Source organism: Bombina bombina, chromosome 3, assembly GCF_027579735.1.
Source record: "Bombina bombina isolate aBomBom1 chromosome 3, aBomBom1.pri, whole genome shotgun sequence".
NCBI classification, from domain to species: domain Eukaryota; kingdom Metazoa; phylum Chordata; class Amphibia; order Anura; family Bombinatoridae; genus Bombina; species Bombina bombina.
The window spans coordinates 69281869-69305148 of NC_069501.1; the positions used below are offsets into that span (position 1 = coordinate 69281869).

At 36.0% G+C, this 23280-nt stretch overlaps 1 protein-coding gene across 2 annotated transcripts in view; it reads left to right on the top strand.

Moving 5' to 3' along the window:
- The window catches only part of CD247 (CD247 molecule), a 341193-nt gene that overhangs the window by 273314 nt on the left and 44599 nt on the right, over positions 1-23280 (top strand). The window contains exons 5-7 of one of the 2 annotated variants that reach the window (XM_053705859.1): positions 2-37; positions 5211-5267; positions 22716-22760. In XM_053705859.1, coding sequence (XP_053561834.1) covers positions 2-37; positions 5211-5267; positions 22716-22760 — 138 coding nt within the window. The remainder of the gene's footprint in view (position 1; positions 38-5210; positions 5268-22715; positions 22761-23280) is intronic. The other variant, XM_053705860.1, reaches the window with a different exon arrangement.

Genomic DNA, 23280 nt, shown 5'->3' on the forward strand with positions numbered 1-23280 from the left:
GCAGAAGCAGAGAGCTCAAGATACCACTGTTTACACAGTAAGTAACTGGTTTAAATTAAACAAAAGGTGAAACAGGGAAACTGTGAGGAATAAATCATACTATGGGATACAGGAATGATTTTAGACAAAAAACAATTGGAGATACAACTAGCTGTTCATACAATAATTGTTTAAACCTTGTCCCATTTATCTCTCTCCTTACACTGCGCAGAGCACTGGAAATTAAAAGAGAAACACTACTATGCAAATTCAGGGGTGCTGGGATATTTGAGATTTGGGGAGATATGATAATGAATCCAGCACCCACCCCAGAAACAGAGGATTGGCTGCGCTCCCCACTGTGGTCTAAATCATTTTTCAGCCACTAAGAAGAAAGCTGAGACTAGAACATAGAAAGACAGCATAGTAAATGTTGTACACTAGTGTGTTTGTTAGTAAAGTGAAAACTTAAATGGATTGGATAGAGATGACATAATTTTCTAATTTAATTCTATTATCAGTTCTGCTTAAAGTGAAAGTAAACCCTGGCGTTGTAAAAACGCTAGGATTTACTATTGAAACAAATAAAGGGCACTTTCATTCATGAAGTATAATAAGAGACTTCATGTAGTAAGCTCCTTTATTTGTTTCAACTGATTGCCAATTTTAGCTGTTACAGCAGCCCACGGCTAAAAAAATTTTTGGCTAAGAGGTGAAGTTTTCACCTCTTAGCCAAAAGCAGTGCGGTAAATCCGGCTTGGCGCCCATGTGAGCCGGATTTACCGCACTGCTATTGGCTAAGAGGTGAAAACGTCACCTCTTAGCCAAAAAATTTTTTAGCCGTGCTCTACTGTAGGAGCTAAGAGCGGCAAGTGATTGAATCAAATAAAGGAGCTTTCTACATTAAGTATCTTATACTTCATGAATGAAAGTGCCCTTTATTTGTTTCAATAGTAAATCCTAGCGTTTGTACAACGCCAGGGTTTACTTTCACTTTAATTCACTTGGTATCTTTTGTTACAGAGTAATCCTAGACGAGCTCAGGAGTGTGTTTGTTGGTGTTTGCAACATTGTTTTAGCAATTTTATACATAGTTGCAAACACTGCTGCCATAGACTGCTATAGACGAGTGCACACATTTCTAAGCTCCTATCAGCCTACCTAGTTTTACTCTCCAACAAAGAATACTAAGAGAGAAAAAAACAAATTTGACAATAGAAATATATTGGAAAGTTGTTTGAAATGACCCGTTCTGTCTGAATCATAAAAGTTTTATTTTGATTTTACTGTCCCTTTAAGTATATGCTGTGGAAAAGCTATACAAACATAGTCAGCAGAAGAAATGACACTCCCAGTGGGGGTTAGGGGAGAAAAGTACTAAGTCTAACATTTAGTATTGGGCATTGGTATACAAACAGAGATAATACAAAGAAGCATTTGTGCGTACAGAAAGTGATACAATAAGGAGATCTGATTTCCTTCCAAGTTCTCTGGTTTCAAGAAACAAAACCAGCTATTTGATATAAAAAAGGCAACTTCTCATATATTTTAATCTCTGCAACTGGTGTAACAAGTAATTGGACACACATTAAAGTGCCATAAAATATGTTGAGATCTGTTCATATCCTAAAAGGACTAATTAAGTACAAATAGCTTTCATAAAGAAATTGTTTAAAAATTGCTGGCAAATATTTTAAAATAACTTTCATAAATAAGCAAAATGAATTACATAGCTAAGCTGCCTGGAGTCTTTCAACTGAGTTCACAGCTTCTAGGCATGCTCCAGCAGATAATCCCTATGCACTTTTGCATTCTACCGAAACAACAATAGATATAGAAACAGCCATAGACGGAAATGTGTGGGGGGAGTTAGAGCTTTACAATTCAGAAACTAAAAAGAAAGTGTTAATGACGAGGCACTGCAGTATACATTTGCAGGTAAAGTAATTAAAGTACATATTATTATATTTTGTCTCTATCCCAACTTGTTTTATGTCCCTTTAAGTGAAACACATTTTACAGTACACTGTCCCTTTAAGTAATTGCTAAAACATTACATGCTACCACTTGCTTTCTGAGCAAGCCCTGTGTTTAATTGAGGGTGCACAAGGCAGCTTAAGCATTGATAGCTTTTAACTTAAGTATATTGCATAAATACTTAATAATTGGCTGTGATAAAATGGTGGTTTATCCACAGTAGTTTACTGGATTATACCATGGTCAAGTTTTAGTAAGAAGAGATGATATGACAATATCTGAATACCTATGTTGGTACCATATGTTATTACAGTGATGTGCAGTCACTAGAGGCAGGTGAGGCAGTGCTTCACCTCTCATATGGGCAAAAATATATATTTTTTTATTGGCTTTAAAAAAATAAATAATTTTTTTTCCCAGCATTTTTTTTTCTCACAGCTATATGTTGTGCAATGAAGAGGCACAAGCAGGTCTGCCCACCATTACACAACATGCTGCGCCATCTACTGGATGCAAGTGGTTAAGATCATTGCATGGCCCATTAACTGCTTATTTGAGGCAGTCCTATTTGGGCTGAACCAATCCAGCGAGAGGCATTAGTAAGTGGAACTTAGAGTTGGGGCTGGATGTTAAATCATATAAAACAAAAACGGAAAAAAACAACTTTCATATATTTTGTTGCTGTCCTGTGAAGCTGCCAGCTTTGCTAAAGTGAAAAAGAGAGTTCTGTTCTTCCCCTCTAAGTGCAGTGGAATGTGCCACTGTCACTTCCTGAATCCTTCCAGAGCAGGAGAGAGGCACAGAGAGCAGTGTTTCACCCACATCTTATTAAAGTAAGATTTTACTGAAAGATTCTGTTAGTTAAAATGATAATTTAATGAATGTGGTTTAGTGTTTGTTTACTCTTTTATAGCAGGGTCGTTTTTGTATTTTGTTTACTCAAACTTTACACCCACTAACTTAGCAGCTTGCCTCTGTACTGCACACTAAATTATAGACTAATTTTCTGAACTCTCTGTAGCTCTGCTGTTTTATTACTTAAAATGCAGTGGTCCCTCTCTCCCCCCCTTGTGTGTGTGTGTGTGTCTCTCTATATATCTAGCCATTTCTCTCCTTATGTGTTGTTCTCCCCCATGGTCTCTTTCTCTCTCTGTCTCTCTTCCTCCCCCTCTGACTCTTATCCCTTATGTAATGAAAGAATCTATAAGCATAATTTGCAGCATTAAAGTAAAATGTATGTTTTAAACATATTTTAATGGGCATGGATTTCTAGATCTCATAATCAGAGCAAGCATTGTGTTATCTGGCAAGAGTTTCTGTTACAATCCTTTTAGACTAAAATCAGATGTTTACTAAGTTGACCAGTTTTCCAAGACACCATTTAAAGGGACATGAAACCCATATGAAACCCATATGAAACCCATATGCAAATTTAAATAACTTTCTAATTTACATCTAATATCTAATTTTCTTCATTATTTTGATGTCCTTTGTTGAAAATCATATCTAAATATGCTCAGTAGCTGCTGATTGGTGGCTGCACATAGATACCTCATGTGATTGGCTCACCCATGTGCATTGCTATTTCTTCAACAAAGGATATCTAAAGAATGAAGGCGTATCCTGCCACTGCCTCACCAGCCTCTGACGTCACTGCACGTCACTGTGTTATTATAAATGTTTTATCTCTATTGATTACACTGCTCTGTATTCTCCATCCTGCAGGAGTAAAGGAGTATTTGGTGGATGGAGAACTAATATAAAAGCTTGTGCAAATAAGTAACAGCATAAATAAATAAAACACAACATTAAGCAGAGTTCTATAAAATCAAACTTTATTGGAAATACTGTTAAAAATACATATATCTGTGTAAGCAGTTGGATTGTGGCGCAGTGGGGTGAAACGCGTTTTGGTCTGATAGACTATAATCATAATTTGAGAGTAGTAATACCAACCACACAGCTGTTAAGTCATACTGAAATAACTTGACACACTATTTAGGTTTGTTCTACAGATTACACAATGGATCAGTAAAATTGCAATATAAAATGAAAAAAAAATACATTGTGCAGATCTTCCTATGAGCTCATCCAGATATCTGCACAAAACTATGTTTTTCATATATTCATATTTAACAACTATCTGTCACATGAAATACACTAAAATATTAATGAAATAGTTAAACAACTTTACTAAAGGTATATTTCACAAAATATTATTAGCTTCTGTACACAGAATTACTACATTTTCTACAATCTGATCATTTGCAAATTATATATGTATTAATAGTATAATTTACCAATATTATCTCAATATTTAATGACACCTACGTTACAATATAGTTATATTTTTTACAATTAGACAAACTAAAGGACCACTTTGTGGTGTTTAAACATTAAATAATCTTACTCCTAAATCCTAAAGTAATCCATATCTGCTCAGCTCAACACAGACTACTGAAAAAGTAGTCGATGCATTGGTTGGAACAGCCTTTAATCTAATCAATCGCTCAGAATATTGAGCCTTTGCATAATTAATATTGTGCAGGCTCGCTCCTGCCCACATGCATGCCTATTGTGCAAAGGCATTGCAATTGGTTCTTCTCCCTCTGAGGTTGACTTCCAGCAAGGCAGACAGTTGCTTGCCTTTCACTGCTGCTGATGCCAATCAGTGGTAATTGCTGTCTGAAACTGTGTATGTGGTAAGGCACTGCATATGAATGCGTGCTCAGGCACTTGGCACCTACTTAGCCCTCCGTGATACGATATGTATAATGAGTATCAATGAAGGCTTGGAAATCATTTAAAATTAAAAAAATAAGGACAAAAATGCCACAATACAAGCTAATGTAACATTTGTAAATGATATTTAATCATTTACATTCCTGCCAAAAAAAAATAATTCTGGGTTTACTGTCAGTTTTAAAACAAAAATAATAGTACAAATAACAACCGATATTTATGTTTCAAGTGCTATTAGATCATCTAATTCTCAAAAAAATATTGTGTAATAGGATAGAAAAATGTTTATTAAAAGTAAATTCCCCCAAATATAAATTAAACAAGTAAAAAATAATTTTACAGCCTATTCAATCCCTTTTTGTGATATCACCAGTATCACAATTTTAAATCTTATTATAAAAGATGTTCCATAACCTATACTTACTCCTTTTTTAACGATACCCCACAGCTGATTTTGGTTCTTTCATTTCCAAATAATATTTTCAGTTAAATATGTTTCTGCTCTATTTTAGGGTCTACAGAGAGACAAGATGGCCGACCAGTACAGCGCAATTAAAGTCAAAGGAGAGGTTAGTGCTTTCTGGGTAATTAGCCCATGTACATCTGTGCACTGTGGCATTTTTAAGCAAAGATAGTTCTCATTGATTATTACAGCAATTCATATTATGCTTTTACAATGACCAGGGTAGCTTTTTATCATTATAATTCTTCCTCCTAATTTCTACATGTTTAAGACGTTTAATCTGAATTTAATTATTGTTATTCAATATCTCCCTTCCGAAACCCTTAAATCAACATCCTGGTGATTAGAAGAACATAAAAACTTGAGAAAATGTGGCATACATCAGATGGTAAATCACGGGCAGAGCCTCTCTTTATCATTCATATCCTTCTTTTTTTTGCGCACTTTATCTATGGACCAAATGCCATAGCAGAATATGTTGATGCTTTATAAATATAATATGATAATGATTATAATAGTAATAATATTCACAAGCACCAGTCTTGTTTCCAATCTTTGTCTGTTACCATGTAGCTTAAATGGAACACAAGCAAGAGGTGGTATTATTAGCGCATGAACAGATTATTATGGTTCCTGATTTCGCTTATAGTTCTGATAAAAATGTATCTACAGAAATCTCAAAAGAGCTTTCATGCTTTGAGATACTGTATGTGTATTCTTCTTAAGAGAGATGTTTGTGAAGCTTTGATATCCGTACTTTAAAAATTGGTTGTAATAAGGTTTCCAGTACAACTGTATGTGCTCTTAATGTGCTTGAACATCTGTTTACTAAACCAATCAAGGTTCTAGTAATGAATAAGTGGGCCTAGCTACAAAATATTTACTTTACTCAACAGTATATGATGTAAAAGGGAGCCTTTTCTGTAATCTACGATGGCTAAGAAACAAAAGTGTTCATGTTATCCTATTATTCTAAATATACTTACTTCTTGACCAATATCTTAATTATTTTTCTTTGTTTGCATATGTTCATATCAGAAAGTATTAATACTTGAAATATTATTGGAATTAAATATTCTGAGGTTCGATGGACGGACAACGAAGATGTTCAAAAATGTGTTCATTTACATAAAAATAGCTCTTTAGTTTGGTGATTTTTGAAGAAAAAAAAAACAACATATGATTTTTATGGTAATGCACAGAAAAATGATTGAAAATGTTTAAATATGAGTGTAAAAGTCTAAAACAAAAACAACAACTAAACTTGTAACATGCCTTACCTGTAATATGTATATGAGCCTTCAGAAAAGTATATTATCTGAATAATCTTTAGGTTATGATAAAGGTATGTTCACTGATGCAGAAGATCTAATGATATGGTCCTGCAAAACATACAGCATACTCATGAGGATTCTGATAACTCCGGAAATCTGCTTGGAATTTAAATGAAAATGAATTGCAGAGATCACTCTGGAGATGGATATTTTACCATCAGAGTATATTCACAGCTCTATACCTGCTGTCAACAACCTCCTTATAGTTGATATATGCAACTTATCTTTTTGTTCTGTTGGATACAAATATGATGTCAGTACAAAATTAGTCCCCAGTTCTTTAGAGCTAATAACATTATGATAAGCTCCTGAGACCACCTTCTCTTTGCCTTGAGCTTATACCAAACTGTACCCCAAACTCACTCTTCACTTGCAAGCATACAATACATACATGTTTAAGATTTTTGCAAATCAGCCAAAACATGTAAATGATACTTGCAGGTGAAAAGGTTACTAAGGATGCCATCCAATCAATCATAGGTGCTTACAGGGTCAAATCACAGACCAATCAGAAATGAGTGTTGGAGTGTACAGGATAGGTATATTCCAGAGTTAGTGCAGGTAAGATTTGGCTCAATATTTGTTTTTTTATATATACTAGGTTTGTTCCAAGTAGGTCTATGTATGTGTTGCACTTCTGCAGCATTCACTTCTGTGTCTTTTCTGTGTCATATTCACCCGGCCCCACGTTGGGCGCCAATTTTGTTGCACTTCTGATAAATAAACTCCACAGTGCGATCGGGGTTGGGTGAAATTAGGGTGCTTTAATATGAACTGCAATAAAATGGAGGACACTGGGGGAATAAGTTTGTAACTGAAAGAAGATTCCCCTCAGAAACAAGTAACTAAGCTTCCCTTCCCACTTACAGTGCAGCAGGTGCTCTGGTAAATGTATCCTCTCTCTACAAACAGGAGTTTAGCTTAGAGTGTCAATGTGTCCTCACTAAGAGAACCTTAACATGTTATTAGAATATTATTTTGGGGGTGTCTATTTTTACATTCTTTACACTCTCCCCCACAAACTTTTATGTCGTCCTCGACATATGCCAACCCTGTATGGTAAAACAATATGTGCTTGTTGTCTGACAACACCGTTGGGTAGTCAGGAGTACGTCACAATTTCTCACTAGGCCTATTGCGCGCTATAGTACCTGGTGAGGTATTCTTGCTCGTACAGCAAGCTATTTGGTAAACCCCTTTCCTCACTTACTTGTGTAAGTTACTGTAGTCAGACTAAAGATGGTGGTAACCTAGAGTACACAATTTTAACCAATACCTTTGGGCAAACTTTTCCCATCTTATCTAGTTCCATCATCTCAAAATTACTGCTTTTGCTTTACCATTTGTACATCTTTAACATTTGCTCTATACATGAATAACTGCAGCATAATTTTATATGCAAACATTAGAACATTAAACCTGACAGATTTACCAATGTTTAGAATCTACATCAAAACAATCTGGATCTAGATACCAATCAGGGTAGACAGGTAAAACATTTCTACACTGTATGGCTTGTACTGTTGGATCTCTGGAAACTATGCTGGGTTGACCTAAAGTATCATAAGTCAAAGTCTTTGGTTGTCTCCTTTCTCGGGTGGATTTTAGTCTTTTTAGAGGAATGGTATCTGAATAGTCCTCATCCTCATCACTCACACTTTCAACTATCTCTGTTGAGTTTTCAGGTGATGACATTTCCTCTTCCATGTGTCCTGATGGATTTTCAGATCTTTCATCTTCAGAAGAATTTTCTTCTATAACAATCTCTGTAAGATTTTCATTGGTCTCTAACTGATGTGGGTAGAACTTATCAGCTTCTGGATTCAGATCTGTTGTGTTTCCATCTCTGTGATCACTTTGAGATATAGGAATGAAAGCTTTCCAATGTTCCTGTTCCGTCTCTTACTCACTTCCTGTCTCACCACTGAAGTTTTGTGCAGATTGTAATACAGTATTCTTACGGTTTTCTTGGTTTCTTGCCGTAGGTCTCTCTTTTGTCTCTCTTTTGTTTTGTGACCTGGATCTACAGGTAGATAATCACATGGCAACAACAAATTGCGATGCAGAACTTTGATTTTTCCTTTTCCAGTTTCTGGCTTAACTTCATAAACTGGGCTGTCTTTACTTTTCCTTTTAAGAACAACATAGACAGTACCTTCTCAATAGGATCTTAATTTCCAGGACCTCCTCTTTCTGTGAGGTTTCTTACAAGTACTCTACTACCGGGTATTAGTTCAGCTCCATAAATCTTCTTGTCATAGTGTGTTTTACCTCTTTCTGCACTTTTAGTAGCTGTTTCTGAAGCAGCTTTGTAGGCCTCATTCATTCGTTTTGTCCAGGTGTTCACATATTCAGAAGAGGTATGATATTTTTCAGTTACTGGAGTGTCAAACATGCTATCAATGGGTAATCTTGGAGATCTTCCAAAAAGAAGGAAGAAAGGAGAATATCCTGTAGCTTCACTCTGTGTACAATTATAAGCATGTACTACCTTTGCAAGTGAATTTTTCCAATCTTTCTTTGATTCGGATGACAAAGTGCGAAGCATGGATAGAAGGGTGCGATTGAACCTTTCCACTTGTCCATTACCTTCTGGGTGGTATGGAGTTGTATGAGAGTTTTGGATGTGGCAGTGCTTGCCTAATGCCAAAAACAGTTTGTTTTCAAATTCTCTACCCATATCATGGTGAATCTTGGTAGGAAATCCAAATTTCAGGACAAAATCATTAAATATTTTGTCTGCAACAGTTCTTGCTGACTTGTTCCTGGTTGCATATGCTTGAACAAATCTTGTAAAATGGACTATTACCACTAAGATATATTCATATCCACCTTTACATGTCTCAAGATGAAGGAAGTCAATGGAGACCATTTCGAAAGGATATGTTGTGGTAATATTACTCAAAGGAGCTCTAGTCGGCGTGTTTGGGCATTTATCCTTTAAACAGGTACACTGTTGAGTATTGTAATGTTCCGTGTCCCTTTGCATATGTGGCCAAAAGAATCTATCTCTGATTAGATTTACAGTCCTCTCAACCCCTAAGTGTTCCATCTATTCATGTAATTCTTTAAACACTAATTGATGGTACTTATTTGGCAACACTAACTTTGAACCTGATAGTGTTTTTCTTCTCATAATTCCTTCATTTTCAAGATAAAGTTTATGCCATTGTCTCAGGAGTATAGAAAAATCAGAAGACTCACCTTGGCACTTGTTTTGATGGAAACTTATTCTCTTGTTTATATTTCCATACTTTTTCAATCGCAGGGTCTTCCTTTTGTGCTGTTCTGATAGTCCCTTTGGGAATTTCGGCTACACTTTTTAATTCACCATTGTCTGTCATTGGAGTTGTATTATTTTTACATCTTTTCCCAATGAGATTTAACAATTTACTATGGTGTTTTGTGGTAACACCGTTCATTTTTGGTGGCAGTCCATTAGTAGAATTGTATGGTTGCTGGGCACGCTGAGCAATGCAATCTTGTATTCTTCGTGAAGTATTCAGCTTTAACCTTTCCTTTGCTGTGTTCCTTGCTATATGAGGACTCTTATCTGATACTTCTTTGATGTAGGGCAGTGTATTACTCTGGGACACAGGTGTGCTGTAGGTTACTGTCTGTCCCTTGACAGCAACCCTCTTTCTTTTAATGGTTTCTGTTTTCTCACTCTGCATCCTTTTGCAAAATGTCCCGATTGACCACATTTGAAACAATGGTTACATGTGGTTCCCTGACCTGTGTTCTCACAACATTCACAAACCCTTTTGCTTAGTCTTGGTGTGGCTGTTGGTCCTTTAGATACAAGCTCCTGCTGTGCTGCTGAACTTTGCAAAAGTGTTTTCATTTCTAGCATTTCTTTTTGCATTTGCAGTATTACCTTTTCAAGATCCAGTTTAGTATTCTGAATTTGCTGAGTATTTTGGTTACTTACTTGTTGCTGCATCAATGGCATGGTGTCAGCGGATTTCTGAGAACAATGTAGATGACTGAACTTACACTCCATCATCATTGGTTTGCTGATTTGAGATTTCTTCTGCTTTCTCTCTCTTTCAATCTCCATATTGGCAGCTTCATTCATTTTCTCTATGAGCAAATCATCTGAAGCAGAGGGGTCATCTAAATATTGCTTTAGCTGAAACTTGATGTGATCACTTACCAGTCCAGTACCTACAGACCTTAAGAATTTCTTCTGTATTAATTCCATTCCAAAGTGTTCATCTGATTCTTCTCCATGTGAAACAAACAAGAGACGATCTTTCAGTTCAATTGCTCTAAACAGAAAATTCTGAGGTGTTTCTTTGGTATTTTGTGAGACGTTGATCAGTTGTTGGTACAACTCTGACGCATTCTCTTCCTTGTAGTGACTTTTCAGGATTCTTTTCAGTTGCACTAGAGTCAGCTCATTCTTCATTTCCAACATACCTCTAAGACTTAAACCAGGACTTATGGCCTTGACTACAGATTCCACAATCTCTATTTCAGAGTATCCTCTTTGTAGTCCCATGTCAATCTGGTGCATGAGGTTAGTATAGGACAATTTGTCTGTCTGTCACTTCTCACCTATCTGACCAGCAATTTTAAAGTCCTTTCTTATTGCAACTTCCGGTAAGTTACTATAATGAGGTGTCTTAGCCGTTAAAACAGGTTCTTTTCTTAAATGACTGTCCCTTGAATCTTGACTTTTAGTGCTGAGTTCTTTAATTTGATCCTCTACGATCTTAGTTGTTTCCTGAAATTTTTCCTGCATAATGCGGTACTGTTGCTTTAAATATTCCAACTGTTGTTGTTCCGGTTGGGGGTCTTTGTCACTATAACTTACTGCTTCAGCATCCTTTCTCTTCCCTAATTCAGAGATGAATTTCCTAGTTGTCTGTAGAAATTGCATAACAGCCTCTTCACTCTCACTCTCTACCAGTTCATCCATTATATCGTTAATTATCCTCATGTAATGGCGGCGGTTTTTGCCTTTCGCCATACATTCTTCTGACACTTTAATAACCTTGCAGGTTTCAATCAGTTCACTGACTGTCATCTGTGTTAACAAACTGCTGATTTCATCTTGTAACCTTTCCATATCCATTTTTGCAGCTTTTGGCATCAACAGGGTTAATTTAGTATATATTCTCTTTTGCCTAATTCCTTGTTTCTATTCCCCTCAGCAGACAGGTTGTTTCTTCACCATACACTATTACAGGGATTTCACCAAGTTTCTTTCACTCACAGACTGCTATTTCTATATGCAGCATTCACTTCTGTGTCTTTTCTGTGTCATATTCACCCGGCCCCACGTTGGGCGCCAATTTTGTTGCATTTCTGATAAATAAACTCCACAGTGCGATCGGGGTTTGGTGAAATTAGGGTACTTTAATATGAACTGCAATAAAATGGAGGACACTCATCACTGAGGGAATAAGTGTGTAACTGAAAGAAGGTTTCCCTCAGAAACAAGTAACTAAGTTTCCCCTCCCACTTACAGTGCAGCAGGTGCTCTGGTAAATGTGTCCTCTCTCTACAAACAGGAGTTTAGCTTAGAGTGTCAATGTGTCCTCACTAAGAGAACCTTAACATGTTATTAGAATATTATTTTGGGGGTGTCTATTTTTACATTCTTTACATATGGAACTTGTTGATAGAATTATTGGAGTCCACTCTAAGTTCCATGGCTGAATGTGCTGCTACCTTTGAAATTATGTATGAAAATGTTACTGTAAGAATTGCTGTAGTATTTTTATTTTAACAAGAGGCGTGAAGACAGGTACCCACCTCTCAGGCTTCTACATTATGCCCACCAGTAGCTCTATGAGAGTGTGTCAGAGACAGCTAGAAAGAGAGGGAGAGTGAACAAGAGATTCACAGATAGAAGAAAGTATGTTCAAAATATTATCAACCACTAGAATTTTAAAGGGAAGAAATAAGGTTTCTATTATACAAACTGGATTAATGAAGTTATTTAATATTGTATTTTAAAATATATATACTGTATTTCCTATTTTAAATGGGCATGAAACCCAACATTTTTCATTCATGACTCAGATAGATCATATAATTTTAAACAATTTCCCACTTACTATTTAATTTGCTTCATTTTCTTGGTATCCTTTGTTGAAGGAGCTGTAGCGCACTACTGGGAGACCGCTGAAAGCTAATTACAAGAGAAATGTACGTACAGCCACTAATCAGCAGCTTCTGAGACTACCTAGGTACACTCTTCAACAAAAGATACAAGGAGAACAAACACTGTGACAATAGAAATACATTGGAAAGTTATTTAAAATTGCATGCTCTATCTAAATCATGGGGGAAAAAATTGGGTTGTCCCTTTAAGATTGTGGAAAGGTGTGCTTTAGTTCCAAATATATGTTTATAACTGCACAGCAACTCCACTAGTCTAATTAAAGAGGGGAGGTTACATTATCAGTGATTCCTTATCCTTCATTGCTGGGAATTCCTAGAGGCATTCACACACCCCCTGGTGTGGAACAGGACTGCAGAGCATGACATTAATATGATATTAATATATGGAGAAGGGACATCAAGAACAGCAATAATGCTAGGAAAATTGTACCTTATGCTTATATGATGTTAGGACTCGCTCAGTATTTGTAATATGTGTTTAAGCCCTTAACTATAAGGATGGGTTGCAATACAATTCTATGCAATGGCAGCCAAGGGGTTAACTGCAGTTTTTACAGTAAAACACAAGATGGCACAAATAGCAAAGACCAAACAAATTTTCTTCTAAACACAAGAACTGAAAAATGTTTTGTTCTCATGCTCATAAGTTGTATTGTGTTGTCATTCCTTGTCATTTACAGATTGTTTATAACTCTAAATTCTATATAACGTATAGCTAGTTATAACTAGTTGCACTATATCAAGTTTCTGACGAAGTCTGAGAGCTGCTATAACGTGAAGAAAATTAGAGATCTGTTTATCATTCTGTGTACGTAGTATCTGGCAGTAAGTTTGCTTTAAAGCACAAGAATGAATTAAGTATCATATTATTAATAATAATAATTTTTTTAAAAAAACATAGAAAATTACCAACCACAGCATCAAAGTTTATCAGCAATCACCCTTCATGCCTGTTCAAATTGCTAACACAGATTTGTGTCCTTATGGTGTTTGTAACCACATCTGTGACAAATGTATAATGTTGCCGGTGACTGTACCCTATACCTGGGTTACTCTTATATATCAACTTTAAATGGTCAACAATGAGTGATGTACACACTGCAGCCAACTTTTTTTATTTATACCACTGCAGTCACAAAAGTCACACGGATACAAATTCTGTAAAAACCTTTAGATCAATATTAGTAATTCAAGTTCCTATTGGTTACCACATTTGACATTTATTTATTCTACTAAAATGAATAGTATATATATATATCCCCCCCCCCTCCCACAAAAGCTGCCATCTTGGATCCAGTAGAGAAGATACAGAATAGCTCAAATAAGAACACTTTAATAAGAGATGTATATTAACATAATATGTTTTCATTTTCTCATTTACAACCAACTTTTATTGCATATTCAATTCTAGTTCACAGATTCAAAATGGTATTCTGGCAAATCATTATTGTATTTGTCTGAAAACTAAAATAAAAAATTGCACATATTACTGTATTTTCTTCTACTTAATTAAACAATGCATTACATGTCACAGTCTAATAAGAGGCCCAAAGACAGCAAAAGGCTCCCCATTGGACATATCCTAAACAGGGTGCTTTGCATTATAATAGTGAAAGGAAGACTGTACTTTGTTGCCTAAAAATATGAAAAGCTCTTTAAATTTCAACTAATATACCAGTATCTGTTATACGCTTCCTGCTAATGCCTTTTGCTTATAAAAATCACCAACTAACGCCCAGTGAGCAGGTACTACCTATCAGCCAATGAACATTAGCAGGAAGTACCTATCAGCCAATGAACATTAGCAGGAAGTATCTATCAGCCAATGAACATTAGCAGGAAGTGGCTCTCAGCCAAATTGCAATTGTAGGAAGTGCACAGCTGATACAGCTGTATTAGTTTCAGTTTAATGTTAATAAAAAGAAAAAAAAAGCTTTTACTTCATATTTTTATGATAAAAAAAATAAATCAGCATTTTTAGATGCTGCTTTTTAATATTGGGTGACAGTGTCCCTTTAAGTACTTGAACTTCCAAGTAAAACGCAAATTTCGGTGCATGCCATTTAGCAATATGCCGTAAAAAGCTTTACAGAATCACTTAGCCCTGGTTTGTTAGAAACAATTTATCCTTTAGATGCAAATACATCTTATTTGCATATACAATAACCACAACCTTTAGAAACACGTTTTTTTCACCTCACCTTGCTTAGAAAATAGACTAAAAAAGTGTCAATTTTTCTATCATCTAATATTTGATTGCTCATTATATTTTATACATACATAGATTTTCTTTTATTAAGGGTCATATCATCATTATTTCCTAATTCAAAGCACCTTTAATTATATATAAAAAAAAAGATATAAAACAAAACACATATGGTCTACTGATTTCAGGCTTTATATGTGGGTTGGTCAGAAATGTTGGATCAATAAATCTCACTGCTTTCACCAGTACTTGGATGCTGTTCATCTTTCCAGTCTGTAAATCGCATCCATCTTCTGCTTGATCTGTTTTACTGTGCAGAATGCAATTCTTTGCAGATCGGTAACTTCTAATGCAGAGCTTTAAAAACTGTCATATAGTGTACTTGGTCTCTGTAAAATATTTCCTCTGGGGTTTCTCATGATTAAATAATAATTATTGGTAGTAATTATTAATGTTGCTACTACTTTATAGTGAATACAAATAAATAAATCTCTACTAATTACACACAATCATTGCCAATTTGAAAAAATAAACATAATGTTGTAGTAATATTTGTAATGCTTTATTGTAATATCACAAATCAAATTTTGCAATGATGTTGTCAATAATAGTGGTAAATTAATAATAATCATGAAGTATTTGCTGCACACAAATAAAATGCAATACATTAAGAGATGGAGAGAAATGTACAGAACCTGCAAAGAGAATGCATGAAAAAGAGAAAATTGTTTATAACTTGTAATATTACAATAAGCATTAAACATTGTACTTACTAGCAATATCCTTCATTCATATACAAAAAGATGTCACAAGAAACGGATTCACTATACGTTGCTACCTTCTCTCAGCTAAAGAGTTAAATGTAATACTAGCTTAAACTCTATCCTAATATCATCACAAGCTTGGTCTAGATGATACTTTTTATGAGTCCAGTTTGCCACAGGCCACATTCTGTTGTCTTTTTTTTTTTTTTTTTTTAGCACCTGGTACCTCAGGTTGCCGCTTTAAACAATTTGGGATCACATTGATAATTTCCCGATTGTTACAATGTTGTAGGTGGATCAATTTCTTTAGTGATATTGTCACCAGAAGTGCAGTGTTTTGTTTACTGATTTTTGTTAATATTTTACAGTGTGCAATAAGGTAAATTAGGAGTTTGGTATAAGGACAAACTAGTGCACATCTATCAGTGGCATCAGTATTATGGACTGAAGAGCACATTACTGGTACATTATACTTGCAAACTATTTGAAAGAAGAAAAAAATCACAGGCATTTTTCAAGCACACAATCTTCAATGCCCTTCATGCCGCGTGGGATCAACGGAAAAGTTTGTAGTGTGCAATGCAGTAACTGTCCATTTTTCTTATGCTGAGCACTTGGAATTTCAACTTACTACTGGTTGCTTTAGAAATAAGAGGAAATTATAAACTAGGTAACAAATTGTCCATTACTGTTGATTTAGGTACAGCACCAGATCCCTCAGTTCTGGTGAGAAGTATCAACATCTTAGGCACTTTAAAAGAATCCCTCCTCTTTTTGTAGAGTCATGAAGTTCTAATGCTGCAGTTCCTAAACTGTAAGTGCCAGCACATAATTAGCAATAAATCCTGCAAGATTTGCATGCTTTGAAAATGTATAATTTATCACTGTGCCAGATTTAAGATTCTTTTAGCCTTTTTTGGTGCAAGATCCATTACCATGGACTCAAGATTTATTGAAAGATGTTATTCTACTCAATCTGGCTACTTTGAAGAAGTCATGGAGGTCTATATGATGACATCCTTCAAGGTGTTTCTACTAAATATATTTTGTGTACACTCCCTAAGCAACAGCCCATGAGAGGATGGAATCTCAAAATTTTTATGCCAGTACACCTTAAATGGAATAATGCTACGTTATATAGATAGTTCAATATGGGTTTGTCCGAAGAGTTGGAGAAGCCTTTGTAGCATTACCAGGATGGCATACGACACCTTAAGTCATGGGTCCAGTAACTCTAAAGCTAATGTATTCTCTGCAATCCAAACTTAATGTGCCCACAGTTATCTGTAAAACAGTGACCTTGTGATTTCACTCTTAGTTAAGTCTTTCAGACTTCATAAGTTATTTTATGATGATTCCCCATTATCAAAATAAGTCAGTTTACCTTACTGGTATCATTTTATGCAAATCTACAGTCCCTATAGAGTACAAAAGACACTAGCTGATTATTATTTTGTTTGCCCAGTTGCATGTCGTGGGAGCTACAGTATGTTGTTTAATATAAATAAACATATTCTCCTACATATTTTACAGATGGATTTTAGGTAAGAGAATTTTTTTATATGCTACTGATATGCCCCCTTGCCATACCGTGACAATTTTCTTACCACTATTAAAATTTGTGAGATATTATAACTCAGGGAGTTTAGTTCTAGCCAATTTGTCCTCCAGTTTGAGTTGAATTATTTTATATATAATCAAGTTGGTTAAAAATGTATGTTATAAGCCTTCACAAGCCATAAGATCCCTTGCTGTATATTTATAGTAGACTATTTTTATTAACCTTTATGGCTAAAATATATCAGTGTTTATTGGATGGCTGCTGATATACCCATCCACTTCTTATTTTGGGATTTGAGTTTTAAGAGTCAATTTATTCTAAAATCTCTCAGTGCTGCTTATTCCGCAATACTTACTGAATTCACTATGGTCAGTCCGAAAAAAAATCTAAAATCTCATGTCTGATAATAATATTAGACCCGAAAGTGGTCTCTTGTTCCAAAAATAGCCTTTTTTATTGGGTCCTAAAAGTGACCTTATATACAGTGGCAATTAAAAGTATGTGAAACCCTAGGCTAATGACTTCAGCAAAAGCTAATTAGGATTTGGAAATTGGCAAACCTGGTGTCAAATTAATGAAACGAGATTGGAGGTGTGGGTTAGACCTACTTTGACTTATAAAAAAGCACTCGAGCATTTTGAGTTTGCTATTCACAAAATGCCACTGTTGATGTGAACCATGCCTTGCAAAAAAGAGCTCTCAGAAGACCTGCAATCAAGAATTGTTGAATTGCATAAAGCTGTAAAAGCTTACAAAGTTATCTCAAAGAGCTTAGATATTCATCTGTCCACTCTTAGGCAAATTGTCTATTAATGGAGATGATTTATTACTGTGGCTACTCTCCCTAGAAGTGTTTGCTCAGCTAATATGACTCAAAATGCACACCGCACAATTCTAAAGGTAACAAAGAACCCTATAGTGACAGCTAAAAACTGGAAGAAATCAATGGAACTGGTTAACATCTCTGTTCATGAGTCAACTATACGAAAAACATTGAACAGGAATAGTGTCCATGGCAGGACACAAAGAAAGAAAGCTGCTGTTTTACCAAAAAACATTGTTGAGCACCTGAAGTTTGCCAAAGACCACCTTGCCACTCCACAATACTACTGGGAAAATATGTTTTGGACTGATGAAACTAAGGTTGAGTTGTTTGGGAAGAACACGCAGCAGCACTATGTATGGCGTAAAAAAGTTACCGCATACCAACATGAAAACATTATCTCAGCGGTTAAGTACGGTGGAGGGAGCATCATGCTTTGGGGCTGCTTTGCTGCTTCTGGGCCTGGACCACTTGCCATCATGGAGGGAAAAATAAATTCAAAAGTTTATGTGATGCAACAGGAAAATAATCCTAAACAGCAAAGTAAAACCACTACAGAATGGCTTCAAAAGAGTAAATCTGCCTTTTTGGAGAGGCCTAGTCAGAGCCCAGACCTTAACCCCATAGAGATGCTGTGGAATGACCTCAAGAGAGCTGTTCACACCGGATATCCTAAGGATATGGCTGAGCTAAAGCAGTTCTGTAATGAAGAGTGGTCCAAAAAATTCCACCTGAATGTTGTGCAAGATTAATCCACAGCTACCGGAAACCCATAGTTGAGGCTATTGCTGCCAAAGGAGGATCAACTAGTTATTAAATCCAAGAGTTCACTGACACCTAGATTACGAGTTTTGCGCTAAACAGGGTGCGAAACTAACGCAAAAAAGTTGCGTTATTTCACTCTCCATAGCGCTGCCATTAGGAGTTACTGAAAAGCCTCCTTGTGCGTGCGATATGGTGGCGTTACGCTCCATACTGCACAAAAGCCAAGGGCTGCTTTGACGTGCTTGTGCACACTTTTCCCCATAGACATCAATGGGGAGAGAGTGTTAGAGAAAAAACTAACACCTGAAGTGCGGAATGAAAAATCTCCATAACGCAACCCCATTGATGTCTATGGGGGAAAAAAAAGTTACGTTTAAACCTAACACCCTAACATAAACCCCAAGTCTAAACACCCCTAATCCGCCCCCCCCCCCCACATCACTGCTACTAAATAAACCTATTAACCCCTAAACTGCCAGCCCCCCTCCACATCGCAAAACACTAAATTAAACTATTAACCCTTAAACCTAACACCACCCCTAACTTAAAATTAAAATGCATGGGCATTCAGCTCTTTTTCACTGCCCTTAAAAGGGCTTTTAGCTCTTTTCCAAAAGCCCAAAGCCCTAATCTAAAAAAACAACCCACCCAAAAAAAAATCCCTAACACTAACCCCATAAAGTCTACTCACGGTTCCTGAAGTCCGGACATCCATCTCCATCCAGGGGCGAGAACTCTTCATCCAGGCGGTGATATCTTCTAGGATTTCAGTAGCTCTCATTCTATTGGCTGTTTTGAACAGCCAATAGGATTTCAGAAGCTCTCATCCTATTGGCTAATTTTAATTTGAAGAATCAAATCAGCCAATAGGACTGCAAGGTACACCATTTTGAAACGGCTACCTTGCATTCAACTTCAGTGTACGGCGGTGACCGTATGAAGAGGACGCTTTGCGCAGTATGGTATCGGCTTCTAGGATGGCTCCGCGCCACCGTGATGAAGCTAGAAGACGTCCCCGGGATGGATGAAGATATTGCCACCTGGATGAAGACTTCTCGCCACCAGGAACCATGAGTAGATATTATGGGGTTAGTGTTAGTTTTTTTCCATTTTTGGGGGGATTTTGTATTTTTTTACAGGTAAAAAAGCTAATTTCTTTAGGGCAATGCCATACAAAAGGCCATTTAAGGGCTATTGGTAGTTTATTGTAGGCTAGGGGGTGTTTTTATTTTAGGTGGGCTTTTTTATTTTTATAGGGCTATTAGATAAGGTGTAATTGTTTTTCATTTTTGATAATTTATTATCTTTTGTAAGCTTAGTATTTTGTTTTTTTTCGCAATTTAATGTTTATTATTTTTTGTAATTTTAGATTTTTTTTATTTTTTTCCTAGCGTTAGGTTTTTTTACATTTGTAATTTAGATTTTTTTGGTAGTATTTTTTTATTTTATTAGAATAGTAATTTTAGGTTAACTTATAGTTTAATGTTAGGTTTATATTTATTTCACATGTAAGTTTTTATTTATTTTAAGAGTTATATTGTACTTTTAATTTTAAGTTAGGGGGGTGTTAGGTTTAGGGGTTAATAGTTTAATTTAGTGTTTTGCGATGTGGGGGGGCTGGCGGTTTAGTGAGTGCGGAATGGACATTGCGTTACAGGCTAAAAATTCTTGCGTTACAACTATACCGACACGACTTTCCTGGCCATTACGCTGGAATTGCCATTTTTTCAGCGTTAAAAGCCGTACTGCAACACTCTTAATCTAGCCGTTACTTTTATAACTGTGTGTTGTTAGCTTAGGCACATTGTGTTTGTCTATACTTATGACTTTGATGAAGATAAGATGACATTTTATGACCAATTCATGCAGAAAACCAACTAATTCCATTAGTTCTATACTTTTTTCTTTCCACTGTACTTATTGCCCTTAGTTTTTGGTGTTTCGGCTCACAATAAGGTTCAAACAGCAGCCTTTAGCTGTACAGAAGGGCAATCTTTAATTGGGAAGAATAAGATTAGATAATATATGAACTCTGGTACAGCTATGCTCATTAGATTATTTGCTGTATTCCTTTTTGAAGTTGTAAAGATATTTGCATTTAGTTTATGTCAGGCTGGTTCATATAATGTTCTAAAAACTGTAGTGTTGGATGATCTGCACCTGATACTTCAGATCCCTGTTGTACTTTATTTGAAAATGTAAAAACATTTTTTTTTTAAAAATGTAGCTTTTAAAAATAAATGGAATAAAAATTCTTTGAATACTTTCTAGAAAAGTGTATCTTGGTTTATAGGAATGCACTGGACAAGGTGTTCTATTGGTGGCGTCAGGCTTTCAAGGGGTGGAGAAGGGTGATCAGAGGGCAGGACCAGATAGCCAGTGGGTGGGGACAGAAAGGTTCCACATAGAAAGTCTTTATTCTGCTTGGTTATCCTTAAGGAATATAAAAGTGCAAAAAGAAAATGTTTTATTATGGCACTGTTGCTCGCATATAACTATGTTTTTAAAGGAACATTCTTGTATAAAAAAATAAAATAAAGAGAACGATTCTAATTCATTAGAACTTCTGGTCCAGAACGGAAACTGTTGCTGACCCAGTCATGTCCCTACTGCTGCTGGTTGAGTTTCTGATCGGGAACAGCGGTTCTCTACAACTTCCAAGTGGTAATTTAACTATGTGTTAACCCTTTGCAGGGGTTACACATATAGAGTTGCAGGGTCACTAGTAATACAATTACACACTAACAAAATACTAGAATGGCTCTTTAACAGTTACAAAAGTGTTCAATACATATTCAAAGTTAGCTCCAGAGCATCAATGCATTACTGGGAGCTAGCTGAACACATATAGTAGCCACCAATCAGCAGCAAACTCACATAAGTGCACTGCTGCTCCTGAGCATATCTAGGTATCGTTTTCAACAACAGATACCAAGAGAACAAAGTAAATTGATAATAGAAAGATCTTTAAAAATGATATCAGAACTCTGTAGAACTCTACTGTATGTTTTATCAGAACTATGAAAGTTTAATATTGACTTTAATGTCCCTTTAAGATGATGCTCTTGAAAAAAATATGTAAAAGTAGAACCATATTATTCTAAAAAATAAAATAAAGACATGCATGGTTTCACGACTTTTATGTTAAATGATTACATCAGGGTTCCCTCTAAGGCAAGTTTTGTAAACAGCACAGCAGTGAAATAGTTAATTAGGGAACCACACCCTGCACAACGCAGACTGCAAAGTATAGTTCTCTTAACTGTTTCACTGCTGGGCCATTCACAAAACTGGTCTAAGAGGGAACACTGATTACTATACTATAATAAGTTTAATCTTAAACTCAATGGAAGGACAGTTATCTGCAAAGACACTGAGTGACCTTGAGTCAGTGTTTCTCTCAAGGTCACCAGTTTCATTAGAATCATAGGAAGCTACATATTCTACAGAATACCTTTAGCACAATGTATTATACGCTCCTCACACAGCCTTAAACATCGTCTGATTCAGCCCTTGGGGGTTGTGTATTTATTTTGATAATGTCTGATAGCTTTTCTGTACTAGGAAACAAAGCAATAGAAGAAATCTATGAGAAAGCTCTTTATATCTCAGTGACATGGAAACAGTAGGAATTTGTTTATTGCAGTATCCAACTATCTAGGGAGGAGAAGACTCTAAAATAATACAAAAGGAAAGTGACAAGTAAATAATTAAATAAAGAACTTTTTGCCTTGGAAGAGACTAGTTAACTACCATGACTAGTAACAGCCATATTAACCAAGGTCACCGGTAAGACAAGCAAAACAGTAGCTGACAATTTCATGACGTATGTGAACTCTCATTAGTTAGTACAATCTATTTGTAAACGAAGCCCCTGAGACTACAGCATTTTGGAAATAGTAAAGTGTAAATTAAATGATCTAATTACAACTCAATGATGAAAGTATTTTTCTTACTTTTTTTCAGCCTCAGCAACGCAGAAAGGGCAAAGGAAACGATACTGTGTATCAGGTAAATGTGAACTAGGTTGTCTTTCTATATTGCTATACTCTGAAAACTGTTATATATGATAGCTTAAAGGGAGAATATCCCGTTCCACCACATCCCAAAGGTGCTCTATTGGATTGAGATCTGGTGACTGTGGAGCCTATTGGAGTACAGCGAACTCATTGTCATGTTCGAGAAATCAGTTTGAGATTATTTGAGCTTTGTGACATGGTGCATTATCCTGCTGGAAGTAGCCATACGAAGATGGGTACACTGTAGTCATAAAGGGATGGACATGGTAAGCAACAATACTCAGGTAGGCCGTGGCGTTTAAGCGATGTTCAATTGGTACTAAGGGGCCCAAAGTGTGCCAAGAAAATATCCCCCACACCATTACACCACCACTACCACCACCACCAGAACCTGAACCGTTAATACAAGGCAGGATGTATCCATGCTTTCATGTTGTTTACGCCAAATTCTGACCCTACCATCTGAATTTCTCAGCTGAAATCGAAACTCATCAGACCAACTTTTTTTCCAA